General features: G+C 47.8%; 3 protein-coding genes across 4 annotated transcripts in view; 1 reads left to right on the top strand and 2 right to left on the bottom strand.

Annotated features, from left to right (window-relative positions):
• Positions 1 to 12,493, top strand: part of LOC147603965 (uncharacterized) — a 43,582-nt gene that overhangs the window by 16,196 nt on the left and 14,893 nt on the right. The gene's annotated exons all lie outside the window — the stretch shown is intronic.
• LOC147603967 (uncharacterized) lies at positions 3,878 to 8,808 on the bottom strand. Its single transcript, XM_086795927.1, has 4 exons — positions 8,383 to 8,808; positions 8,128 to 8,289; positions 7,702 to 8,039; positions 3,878 to 4,231 (listed from the first exon to the last, which is right to left on the bottom strand). Exons 1-4 carry the CDS (start codon positions 8,806 to 8,808, stop codon positions 4,096 to 4,098), a joined length of 1,062 nt encoding a protein of 353 aa, XP_086652053.1. The 3' UTR covers positions 3,878 to 4,095.
• On the bottom strand, positions 8,858 to 9,317 carry LOC147603966 (uncharacterized). The gene has a single exon (XM_086796154.1). It carries the CDS (start codon positions 9,311 to 9,313, stop codon positions 8,858 to 8,860), a length of 456 nt encoding a protein of 151 aa, XP_086652280.1. The 5' UTR covers positions 9,314 to 9,317.

The raw sequence follows: 12,493 nt of genomic DNA, 5'->3' as shown, positions 1-12,493 counted from the left end.
TAGAAGCATTCTTGGCATCCCATTGATTTCACATCTCCAGGCCAGACGAGCTATCCGCAAGGGAGCAGAAGGAGCACTCCTTTATCTTCGTGCTCAAACAGCCCCTCCCTCATTAGTAGCATCCCTTACATCTTCAGTCCCTCAGTTAGCAGACCTCCTATCCAGACACCAGTACATTATGCTTAGGGACGATCTCCCACCCAGTCTCCCACCCTCTCGCCTTGAGGACCATCACATTGATTTGGTCCCTGGATCAGACCCTCCTAGCAGGTTTCCCTATCGTCTTTCCAAGACTTTAGAGGGCGAGTTGGAAAAGCAGTTATCTGAGCTTCTCCGAGTCGGATTCATTCGGCCTTCTTCCTCCCCATTTGCTGCACCTATCCTATTTGTCCAAAAGAAGGACAAGTCTGCACGCCTTTGTGTAGACTACAGGGCATTAAACAAACTCACTATCAAGAATAAGTTTCCTATGCCCAGGATAGAGTACATTTTGGAGCGTTTAGACGGTGCTAAGTTTTTCACTAAGATCGACCTCAAGAGTGGTTACCATCAGGTCCGCATTTTTGAAGCTGACATTCCAAAAACAGCTTTCAGGACAGAGCGTGGTCACTATGAGTTCGTAGTCATGTCTTTTGGGCTTACAAATGCACCCGCAACGTTCAATAAGATGATGTCTAGGATTTTCGCAATCCACATTGGGAAGTGTGTCTTCATATTCCTTGATGATATACTAGTCTTCTCAGCCATTGCGGAGCAGCATGAGAAAGATGTGGAGAAAGTCTTGCAACTTTTGCGAGATAATCAGCTCTACATAAACGCCAAAAAGTCTATCTTTGGTGTTAAGGAAGTTCAGTATTTGGGCTACATCATTGGTTCCGACGGGATACGACTGGACCCCTCAAAGGTTCAAGAGATCTTAGATTGGGATATTCCTAAGACCGCCCAAGAAATCCGTTCATTCGTAGGTCTTTGTCAGGCCTATAGCACAAGTTTTCCAACGTTGCAGCACCTCTTACCGACTTGCTCAAGGGGGTGAAGACTCGCAAGCAGAAAGTCTCAGTTTACAGGTAAGGCACTTGATGCATTCCGTGCACTCCAGAAAGCTGCCCCAGAAGCACCTGTATTAAAGTTAGCATCATGGGATGAACCTTTCGAGGTCATCACCGATGCCAGCAATGTAGCCATAGGTGCAGTCCTCCAGCAGGACAATAGACCCGTGGCATATTACAGCAGAAAGTTGGATGTCGCTGAAAAGAATTATTCGGTATATGACAAAGAGCTTTTGGGTGTGATCACAACGCTCAAACATTGGAAGCCTTTTCTTTATGGACAGGCTTTCACAGTGAAAACAGACCACCAAGCACTTAAGTGGCTTCAGACTATGCCAAGTGCCCAGTGGAGTGATCAACAGGCCAGGTGGAGTCAAATCTTCCAACAGTTTGGAGGTATGATTGAATACATCCCTGGTAAGCATAACCCAGTAGCAGATGCTCTCAGTCGAAAGTCCAGCATCCAGGCAGTCCAGGAAGCTACCATTCTCGAAATCACGGGGAAGGACTTGGATAGTATGAAAGACCAATATGTCGACTCCCCTGAGTTTGGTACTCAGTATAGTTTGGCCCTCACTTCTGAGCCTGGCCACTATTCAGTACAGAACGGTTGGTTGCTCTACAAGAACCGTCTCTGTGTTACTCAGGAAAAGTGTTCTGCTCTTCTCCACGATGCCCATGACTCCTTAGTTGGAGGACATAGGGGTATCAACAGTACCCTCGAGAAATTAGAACGGTCCTTTTATTGGCCAAAGATGAGGCGTGATGTCTATGCACATGTACAAGCCTGTAAGATTTGTCAAAAAGTCAAGGTTCCCCATACAAAGAAGGCAGGTTTACTTCAACCTTTGCCTATCCCCGACGGACCTTTTATCGACATATCTATGGACTTTGTAGGGCCTCTACCAGCATCCACTGGATCCCGTAACACTCAGTGTTTTACCATTGTGGATCGCTTTAGTAAGTTCTGCATGCTCATTCCATGCAAGCATACGGCCACAGCCGAGGACGTAGCCCGTCTGTTTCTCAAGCATTGGTATCCAATCTGTGGTTTGCCTAGCACCATAACATCAGACAGAGATTCCAAGTTTACCTCGCATTTCTGGAGGGCATTATTTGAAAACTTTGGAACTAAGTTGCAGTTGTCTAGTGCATTCCATCCCCAGACAGATGGCCAGATAGAAATTTATAATCAGTTGGCCTTCGATGTCCTCAAGTCATACTGTCATGACCAGCGGTCCAAATGGGAGCACTATCTTCCGTTGGTCCAAGCTATCTTGAACGACACGCATTCATCCAGTGTCGGACGGACTCCATATGAAGCAGCCTTTGGTCACCGTTTTTCTTCTCTTTTGACGAGAATGGTGTCTCTATCTTTAGAGGCTAATACAACCACGGAAGCATTTTCCGAGATCATTGAGTCAGTCAAGGACCGCTTGACCAAAGCTCAGGAAGCATATAGCAGACAGGCACATAAATCTAGACGAGATGTCCACTTCAAGGAAGGGGATTGGGTCTATTTGCGTATCATGAAGCAGAGATTGAAACAAGTGGGCAAACGTTGTCCCAAGCTTTCATTCCGTAGTTTTGGCCCTTTTCCAATAGTTAAGAAGTTAAGTGATGTCTCAATGAAGTTAAAGTTGCCTGCCAGTTGGACAATGCATGATGTTTTCCATGTTTCTTGGCTAAAACCATATGTTGGTCCAGAAGTGTTTGATGTTTCAGATGAACAGCAGCCAGATGTGGTAGACAAGGCAGAAGTTATTGAGCATGAGCAGATCCTTCTTCATCGATGGAAGCATGGTTCCGGTCGACGGATTCGTCAGTTCTATACGAAGTTCCGAGATCGAGGCACCCACGAAGCCGTATGGCTCGACGAGGAGTTCTTCCAGAAGTACCCCCAGTTATTGGCGGACTACTTGGAAGCCATGAACCTGCCGCCAAGCTAATCAGGAGGGAATGTCACATGCACTCTGCACTCAGTGCATGGTGACAAGATGGCTCATCATCAGAAGTGCAACAGTTGTACAGTTTTAGAACCCAATAGGATGATATTTGTCGTACGCCGTGACCCCATTGTACATCCTCAGTCCAGGATAAGTCAGGCACGAGCTATGTAGGTCATTCCTCAGCCTTAGCGGGTCAGTCAGTCAGTCAAGTCCCTTAACCCACTTGGAGAGAATCATTCATGCATGTAGAGTCAGTAGAAGCCTTAGGGTTTGCATCAGAAAGCACTGTGCATCCTGCATAATATGCATACATATGCCTGTGCATCATTTAGAACATCCCCAAAGCCTTAGGGAATTTACTGGGATTTATCTGGTATTTTTTTCATATTTATTAGTATTTATTTAGCATTATTTGCATTATTGGGCATTTATAAATATTAACTTTATTAAATGACCAACCTCCAGTTAGTATAAATAGGCTTGCCTAGAGTCTCTTTTCTCATTCAGTCTTCATTGTGCTAAGAGCTCTCCTCTCCAAGGTTGATGTGTACGTACTGTACGTAATGTACGGTACGTATTTGTACGTTGTTCCGTACAGATAAAATTTTTGTGTACGTAAAAATACGTACCATTGTAAAAAATATCAATCTATATGGCATTTCATATCAAAATAAACATAAAAAGATCCAAATACATTTTAAATTGTGAGAGAGACCTACAAGACAATCTAATAAGGTCTTTGCTAATACGCATTTGATTAGTAATCACAAAACCCTTGCCGCATGTTGTAAAACTTGTTACTTCAGAAATCAAACATCAGATACCAAAACCATTTTTCAATCAGATGACAGAGATCAATCTTCAATCACCAATCACCACTCTTAGAAGTTAGCTCTATATAAACTGATGAATCAGTGTTCACACAACAAAAGTCTCGACTCTCATCCATGTCAAAAGGCTGCAAATGCATCAAAACAAACTGAATACAATGCACATACTACATAGCAAGCTGCAACACTACATCATAGAAATGTCCTCAAAAGGCCCATAAGGGCTAGTCCAGAGTCTAGACTCCACAATGAAACGTGATCTAAGAGTCAAAACTCCTCATCAGATGATGATGATGACGATGCACCAGAAGAGAGCAAGTCCCCATCTGTCAAGACATTGCCCTCGTCGTCATACTCAGGCTCTGCCATCATGGGCACATGTGTGTTAGAAGTCATCTCCTGTCTAGATTTATACACCAGGGCCTTTGTTGTGGGTGTGCCCGCCCTTATGAGGTGTTTTATCATTTTTCCCCACTCTCCGTATTTTTTCCCTATTTTTTCCCATTTTTTTGAGGCTTGGGAGGGCTGCCAGGTGATGCCAGGAGCACTCTGAAGCTGGCCGACTGCATCTGTAGCAGTCGTGGGCTGTCTGAGTGCTGGCCGACTTGTTCTGTGCAGACATGGGGCACCAGATGCTGGCCGACTGCTGTTTTTCAGCAGTCGTGGGTTTTGTCCAGTCGTGGGCCTCTTCCAGTGCTGGCCGACTGCCCTCTAGGGGAGTATATATAGCTCCTCAGCCCCCATACCTCATTTGTATCATATTCGGGATCTTCTTGTGTATATCAGAGCAGAGTTACACGCCTACATCTCTCTCTTTTTGTGCTGTTTTTTCTGCCTGCGTTTTTGCTCTTGTGTTCCCAGATTTGGTCATCATCTCCGCTGCATATTCTGACATGGTATCAGAGCCTAGGCTCTAGATAGGTCTTGGGATTTGTGTGAGCAAGAGGGGGGCTGTTTTGTGGCTGATTGGTGGACTGTTCTGGACTGTTCGGGAAGAGGAGAAGCAAGAGGAAGGCGGGCTGATTTGCTGGACAGACACTTGCAGGTATCAGTTCTTCTTTGTTCCCACCCACCCACCCTTTTCAGAGTACATCCCCGCTATGGCAGATCTGTTTGAGATGGCCGAGAGACATGTGAAGATCCCGACACTCCCCACGTTTCCGGTGGACCGTCAGTTGGACGGGAGCAACTACGGCATATGGAAGGTGATGATGGAATCCGTTCTGGAGTCCTACGATCTCGCCGATTTCGTCGTTGTTGGTGTACCACGGCCGGAAGTAGAGGAAGGGGAGTTACCGTCAACCCGAAAGGACCGGGAGGCCCAGACGCAGATGTGGGATCGCGTCAACGCCAGGGTCCGTTCGTTTATTTTCCTCAACTGCACACCATAGGTAATCAATCATGTAAAGCACATGACGCTGGCCAGAGGTATATGGCAGCATTTGGCCTCACTTTACAACAGGGTATCGCCCATGAAGAGGATTTCCTTGGAAGTACAGATGCGGGTTATGAGCCCTGCAAAGTCGTCGACGATGCGGGAGCATATTAACAAGCTGCAGGCTCTTCAGCAGGAAGTTCTTCAGGCTGGGAAGGAGATATCGTCGGAGGACATGGCCATCACGTTGCTGTCACATTTGCCCTCTTCGTACTCAGCATTTTACTCGTCGTTGATTACCAGTGGCAGGCTCAGCACCATCACGTGGGAGGAGCTTGTGCCCATGGTCTTGGACCAGGAGGAACGATTCACGAACCCTCCTCAGGGTGGAGGTTCGGAGGCCTTAACTGGCCAACGGTCGAAAGGCCGTAACTCGGGCAAGGGGAAGGCTTCATCGGAGAAGTCTTCTGAGAAGATGTCCGACGCTGACCGCGAGAAACTCAAGGCAGAGAGGACCTGTAATGATTGTGGCGAGAAAGGCCACTACTGGAGGCAGTGTCCCAAGCGGAAGACCGAGAAGGGTGAAGACTCCTCAGCAATCATGAAGACTCCGGCTTTTGTGCACCTGGAGGTGATGGACACCGATGCTTCATTTTCTTCAGGCAGGGAGGAGATTGGAGGACTCTCCGCAACGGATACTCGGGAGTGGATTCTCGATAGTGGTGCTTCCAGGCACATGACTCCTTCCCGTTCCGGTTTACAGGATCTCTGCAGGCTTTCTGGTCATATTCTTACTGGGGATACGTCCACTATCCCAGTTCACAGTGAGGGCAGGATGGAGATAGTTCCCGATGGCAGAGGGGGGAAGCATTCCTCCCAGGTGTTGTATGTTCCGGCACTTGGTTTTCATCTGTTGTCAGTGCATCAGGTTTGCAAGACTGGCGTACGGGTGGAGTTTGATGAGCATTTTGTTGCTCTCCGGGACAAAGCAACAGGCCAAGTGGTTTGGGAAGGTGGAGTGGAGAATGGAGTCTACAGGCTTTCAGCACTCTCTCTCCCAGGTCCTCGGGATTGTGATGAGTGGCAGTCTAGTAATGGCTACTCAAGTGTGGATACGCTGCAGGTGCGAGCTTTCCGAGACCAGGTGGTGGATAGCTTGCCAGTAGATGGCAGCAGTTGGCAGGAACTTTCCAGTACTGAGGTTGGTAGTTCTTGTGTCCGTGAGTCAGAGGAAGCTGAACAGGTCACTTATGCTCTGATGTCTCGTCGTGTTCGGGACATAGAACTTCCAGTAGTTGAGGATGTTCTTTCCACGGGGACCTTTCGGAAAGCCAGGCAGGTGACAGGTGCTTACTTGCAGAAGGAGGTGGTTTCTCCAGGCTTTGTGGTTCCGGATTCAGAGGGGGTTGTTGACAGGTTTCATCAGGTTTCCAGGACTTGCTTGTGCACCGTAACAGGTGTTGATCCTTGTGAGCAGTGTGCTGTCTCTGTGACTCAGAAGCTGTACGGTTCATTGATCTGGTTGATGGACACCGGATTGGACGGGAGCTTTCTGATGAGGCGGTTGAGCTCTTGGTTGCAGATGACTCTTTGGGAGGCAGGATTGCGTTTCCTGTGGTTTCTGCGGCATGCGAAGGATCATGGACTCTTGTACACAGGAGGGGGATTGTTGGATGGAGTTCGACTCCGCGGTTGGAGTGACTCGGTTTGGGGAGGAGATTCGGACACGAGGGGATCTACTTATGGCCCAGGAGCAGTTTTACGGAGCAGGAGGAGGTTACATTGCAGGTTTGGGCTTCCACTGGAGGAACCCATGGTCATCCAGAGGCACTTTGTTCGTGAACAGATTGTTGCTGATGACATCTTGCTGGAGTTCTGTTCGACGGAGGATAGTACGGTGGACCTCTTCACGAAGTCGCTCTCAGGATTTGCTCAGGCGGCACCCCAGCTCCCAGTGGTTGGTCACACAGCCAGGAGCTGAGAGGGGGTGTTAGAAGTCATCTCCTGTCTAGATTTATACACCAGGGCCTTTGTTGTGGGTGTGCCCGCCCTTATGAGGTGTTTTATCATTTTTCCCCACTCTCCGTATTTTTCCCCTATTTTTTCCCATTTTTCTGAGGCTTGGGAGGGCTGCCAGGTGATGCCAGGAGCACTCTGAAGCTGGCCGACTGCATCTGTAGCAGTCGTGGGCTGTCTGAGTGCTGGCCGACTTGTTCTGTGTAGACATGGGGCACCAGATGCTGGCCGACTGCTGTTTTTCAGCAGTCGTGGGTTTTGTCCAGTCGTGGGCCTCTTCCAGTGCTGGCCGACTGCCCTCTAGGGGAGTATATATAGCTCCTCAGCCCCCATACCTCATTTGTATCATATTCGGGATCTTCTTGTGTATATCAGAGCAGAGTTACACGCCTACATCTCTCTCTTTTTGTGCTGTTTTTTCTGCCTGCGTTTTTGCTCTTGTGTTCCCAGATTTGGTCATCATCTCCGCTGCATATTCTGACAATGTGAAAGATGTATCATGAGATCCATGTGCTACATCATCATCTCCTGGCTCACTCTGAGTATGAATGAGAGTGACAGCCTCATTCGCCCGAGTCCGCTGCGTACGAACAGGCAGCTTCCCCCGACGAATGCTCCTCCGTCTAGCGCTCTCTGAATCTGCAGCCTCCTCACGCAAAGGTATCGCCAAAGCCCGTGCACGTGACCTTGTGACACGACGATCGATGCTCTCCAACTCTCTATGGAGGAGTCGTATAATATCTACTTGCTCGTCTCTGACACGCTGCTCCACGTCGCCCTCAGTAGAGGTTGGCACCATCTTCACACGGGTCGGATCTGCCTGTGGAAAAGCAAAATCCGACAAGTCAGAACCACAAGAAATGACTTATATTGAAATGTGTCAAAAGACGTACGACAGTTAAATATACCTGCTTGGGTGTCCCCAAAGCATGATAATCTCGCACGAGCTTCATGTTAGCTCGGCAATACACTAATCGCTCCAGCTGAGCGGTACTAAGTCGATTGCGGATCTTCGTGTGAACCAAGGAGTAGGCACTCCAATTGCGCTCACAAGCACCAGCAGAACAATCCTACGATCACGAATCACGATACGATTTCGGAGTCAAAACCCTTAATGAATCAAACTTTAAAGATGGATGCAATTGTGAAAGAGTCAAGAGTACCTGCGAGAGGATTCGGAGAGCAAGATGAGTCAGCTTTGGAAGACCTTGTCTTCCATAGCTCTGCCACCACGTGAGAGGAAATTTTGTCGCCTCCTCTCTCAAAACCACCGCTCTAGCAAAGGATGGTCCTAGATTGTTCATAAAACTCACCATCTCTGCATCAACCTCAAGTTGCTCATCCTCGTTGTACATTATGTTGATGTACTGGTCTTTCTGCGTGAGCAGAGTGCTCTCACTAAACAGCTCTGGCTTCTTGTAGAAGGGATGAAGCAATGCAGCCATCCCATGAATGGGACGGCTCATAAATGTCCATCGCCGCTCTACAATAGCCAGGATGTCACCACGGCTACAAATTGACAAGCCAACATTCCAACAGTCATTATATAATATAACTTTAAACATATTGTTCATTGTTGCAATGTGCATATTATTTAATATTAATATAATCAACCAAGAACAATATCCAAGTGTACACTCACTGAGACTCCGTCAATGTCGTACAGGTGGCAATATGGCGCTTCATCTCCATGAAGAGATGATAGACCAGTCCAAGAGTAGAGCCCTCCATATCTGTGATTCGGAGGAGGATATGGATAGGCTGCAATGCCACCGTCAAGCTCTGTACCTCTGTCCAAAAGGCCTCGTCAAGCACTTTCCGCTGAATGTATCTAGTGGCCTCTGTCTGTGCATGGTGCATAAACCTCCATTTCGGGTCCACCACAGTCTGTAGTAGTGGGTCCCGCAATCTAAAAAGCCTCTGCAAGACCAAGAACATATAAGAAAATCTGGTCTTCGAGGGTCGCACCATATCAAGTGCACTATGGCTCCTGAAGATGGCCAAAGCCTGATGTTTTTTTCGGAAAAATGTAGTAATCTTCATGGCATCTGCAACATTAGGTTGCACCCATGGCAACTTTCCAATATCCTCCATCAGCAGGTCCAAGCATCTGCAACATTAGGTTGCACCCATGGCAACTTTCCAATATCCTCCATCAGCAGGTCCAAGCAATGTGCAGCACAAGGAGTCCAAGCAATGCGAGGAAACTCTGCCTCGACCAGTTCACCCGTACGCTTGCAATTTGAAGCATTGTCTGTCACCACTTGGACCACATTCTCTGGCCCAACATCCAAAATTGCCTGTCTGATGTGGTGATAAATAAACTCAGCACTGATGGATTCTCCTGCCTTTCCTGCATCCACAGCCCGCAAGAAGTATGTGCCAAGACATGAGGACACCAAAATATTGATAATGTGTCGTCTACGCATATCACTTCAGCCATCAGATATGATGGTGCACCCAAAAGATTGCCATCCTGCCTTGACAGGTACCAATGCCTTGTCTATCAAGGCTTTCTGCTCTTCAAGCATCGTGGTACGCATTTTGTTATAGTCCACCCCGGACCACGAGTCTGTGTGGCCAACCTCTGCTATGGCCCTCACCATTCTCTTCCATTGATCAGTCCTCAGTACATTGAAGGAGATGTTGCACTCCACAAGAGTGCAAGCAATCTCCATCTCAGCCACTTTTTGTCTCTCTTTCACCCACGAAAGAGATGACACACGTGAAGGCAAAGTACTCTGTCTCAGCACATGTGCATCATCATCCTCATCACCCTCCTGCATGACACGGGCCCTCTTTCTGCCCCTTGTAGACTGGCTATCCTGTGTGGAAGAATCACCCATCTCCCCCACAAGCGCATCATGAAGTGCATCTTGAGTGTGCTGGCTGCCCCTTACCTTCTTTGAACCCTTTGCTGTTGATGAATTCTCAGCAATGAGCTTGTCTCTGATATCCTGCGGCACCTGCTTGCACCCACCACAATTGCCGGTGGTGCCAATACCTGTCAAGTGTATCACGACACGAGAAATTGTGCTCGTGAGCTCGAAGTTGCAATACTTGCACTGCCATCTACGCGTGCCAGAACCAGCTTGGGTCGGCGTATTAATAACACGGATGACATTCGTGTGCTCCTGCCAGTAGGGGTTGCATGGCTTCGGCATATTGGATCCTGGAAGCTCTGTGACACAAACAAAGAGAGAGAGAGAGCTTAGAGCAGAGTACATACTCCAAAGGAAGAAAGAGAGAGAGAGAGAGAGGGAGAGCGTAGAGCATACTCCAAAGGAGGAAAGAGAGAGAGAGAGAGAGAGGGAGAGGGACCCCGGACTCGGGAGGGAGTGAGAGAGAGACGAGATTAATCATGTAGTACATTGGCAGAGAGAGAGAGAGAGAGAGAGAGAGAGAGAGAGAGTACAGTACGAGACAGAGATGCATCATGAGGGACCAAGGCCATGAGCGAGAGAGCGTGTGAATTACCTGGTTGCAATGTGCACAGTGTGCAGAGCAAAGCGAAACAGAGCACTGGAGGCGAAACAGGCGAAATTCCAAAATAAGGCCAAATTCGCACGTTGAAGGTCAAAAAGGGGTTTTTTTTTAAAAATAAACGTACGGATCGATCCGTACGTACGTACGGATGCAACCCTGCTCCTCTCTCTTGCTTTCAGCCCAAGACTAATCCAGCCCTAGTGCCCATAAGCTTTCTTCTCCAGCCCCTTGAGATCCATAGCTTCAGCCCAGCCCTAGGTGCCTGTCTTCAGCCTCTTTCAGCCCTGAATTCAGCATCAGTTCAGGCCCACAGTTCAGCCCACAGATCAGCATAGATCAACGCCAGTTTGCAGCCCCCAGACACCTGCGTTTTTCTGTCCAGCAGCAGAAGACCTCTGCGTTTTCTGTCCAGCAGCCTCAGTACCCTGCAGCTTCTGTCCAGCAGCCCCAAAACTGCTGCGTTTCAGTCCATCAGCACTCCTACAGGCCTGCGTTTCTGTCCACAGTAGTATCCAGCCCTGAATCAGCAGTCTACAGCAGTTTCCAGCCCTGAAACTGTTGTTTGCATCAGTGTCCAGCCTTCTATGCATCATCAACACATTCAGCAGTCATCTGGTGAAGGTAACACAGCATTCATATGTGTTTTCAGCATTGTAACAGTGTGTAGAACAGTCCACCTTCTTCTTCTCTCAGCCTCAGGTGTGCAGCCCTTCCTCATGCCCTTGGGAAGAGTGCATAGGCTCGAGATCAAGTCATCGAGGTGTTTCTACAGCAGTGTACAGATCAGCCACTCTCCGATCCTCCGAGATCTTGCGTTTGGCTTATCTACAGTCCAAAGCCATTCTCTCTAAAGTAATAAAGCAAATACTATCTCGTTATCGGGATAGGGGGCCCTTCAGTGGGTAATTCGGGACCCAATCTGGTGTACAGTTCTCATATCTCTCTCTCTCATCTCTTTAAAGTTTGAAGTAATGAAATGGATTGCTAAACTCACGAAACTCAGGATACAGAAGACGGTGTGAGCATTTGTGTGACAGGATCAACCAATACAAAGACTTCCGCTGCATATCACAAGGCAAGTAACCCAAACGAGACAATTGCTCCATTCCTTTGACACTCATGTGTCCCAACCGGCTATGCCACATAGAGATTTCCGGCAGCTCGGTTGCATTTACATTAGCATGGTGACAAACACCTGCATGCATGAAGTAAAGAGTGTCCACCTTAGAGCCTCTGGCAACAACCAGTGAGCCCTTACTAATCTTCCACTTTCCACGACCAAATGTGGTAACATAATCAGCATCATCAAGCTGTCCAGTAGAAAGCAGGTTCTTCTTGATCTCAGGCACATGCCTGACATCATGGAGCATAAGCTGTGAGCCATTTGAAAACACAAGCCTCACATCACCTCTGCCAAGAATCTTGCATGCATGGTTATCACCCAAATAAACTACTCCTTCATTGCGAGCAGTATACCTGACAAACAAGTCTCTGCAACCTGTGACATGAAAGGAGGCACCTGAATCAATGATCCATGAGTGCATACCATGACCATCTCCTGCAAGAAGTGAATGGGCATCAAGTGAAGACGTGAATAGGACTTCATCCTCACTGTCACCTGCATGTGACACATTGACTTCTTCAATCTTAACTCCACTTTTGCCCTTTGGCTTTACATCTTTGGCTTCATCTTGTCTTTGTCTTTACCTTTTCCCTTTTCCTTTTGATCATTTTTCCATTTGTAGCATTGCTTTTTTATGTGTCCCTTCTTGCCACAATAATGGCATT

The sequence above is a fragment of the Cibotium barometz genome, chromosome 63 (assembly GCF_041138505.1).
Source record: "Cibotium barometz isolate CiBa-2024 chromosome 63, ASM4113850v1, whole genome shotgun sequence".
Lineage (NCBI taxonomy): Eukaryota > Viridiplantae > Streptophyta > Polypodiopsida > Cyatheales > Cibotiaceae > Cibotium > Cibotium barometz.
Note: the sequence above shows the minus strand (reverse complement) of the source record. Positions and strands in the feature narration are given on the sequence as shown.

Bases quoted from the DNA above. Each gene is read 5' to 3' on its own strand.
- LOC147603967 (XM_086795927.1), bottom strand. From the start codon at position 8,808: ATGCACATTGCAACAATGAACAATATGTTTAAAGTTATATTATATAAT. The intron at 8,040-8,127 runs GTATATTTAACT...GCTTTTCCACAG, and splicing joins CTTTGGGGACACCCAAGCAG to GCAGATCCGACCCGTGTGAA. The intron at 4,232-7,701 runs GTCAGAATATGC...GTATAAATCTAG, and splicing joins CATGATACATCTTTCACATT to ACAGGAGATGACTTCTAACA.
- LOC147603966 (XM_086796154.1), bottom strand. From the start codon at position 9,313: ATGGAGGATATTGGAAAGTTGCCATGGGTGCAACCTAATGTTGCAGAT.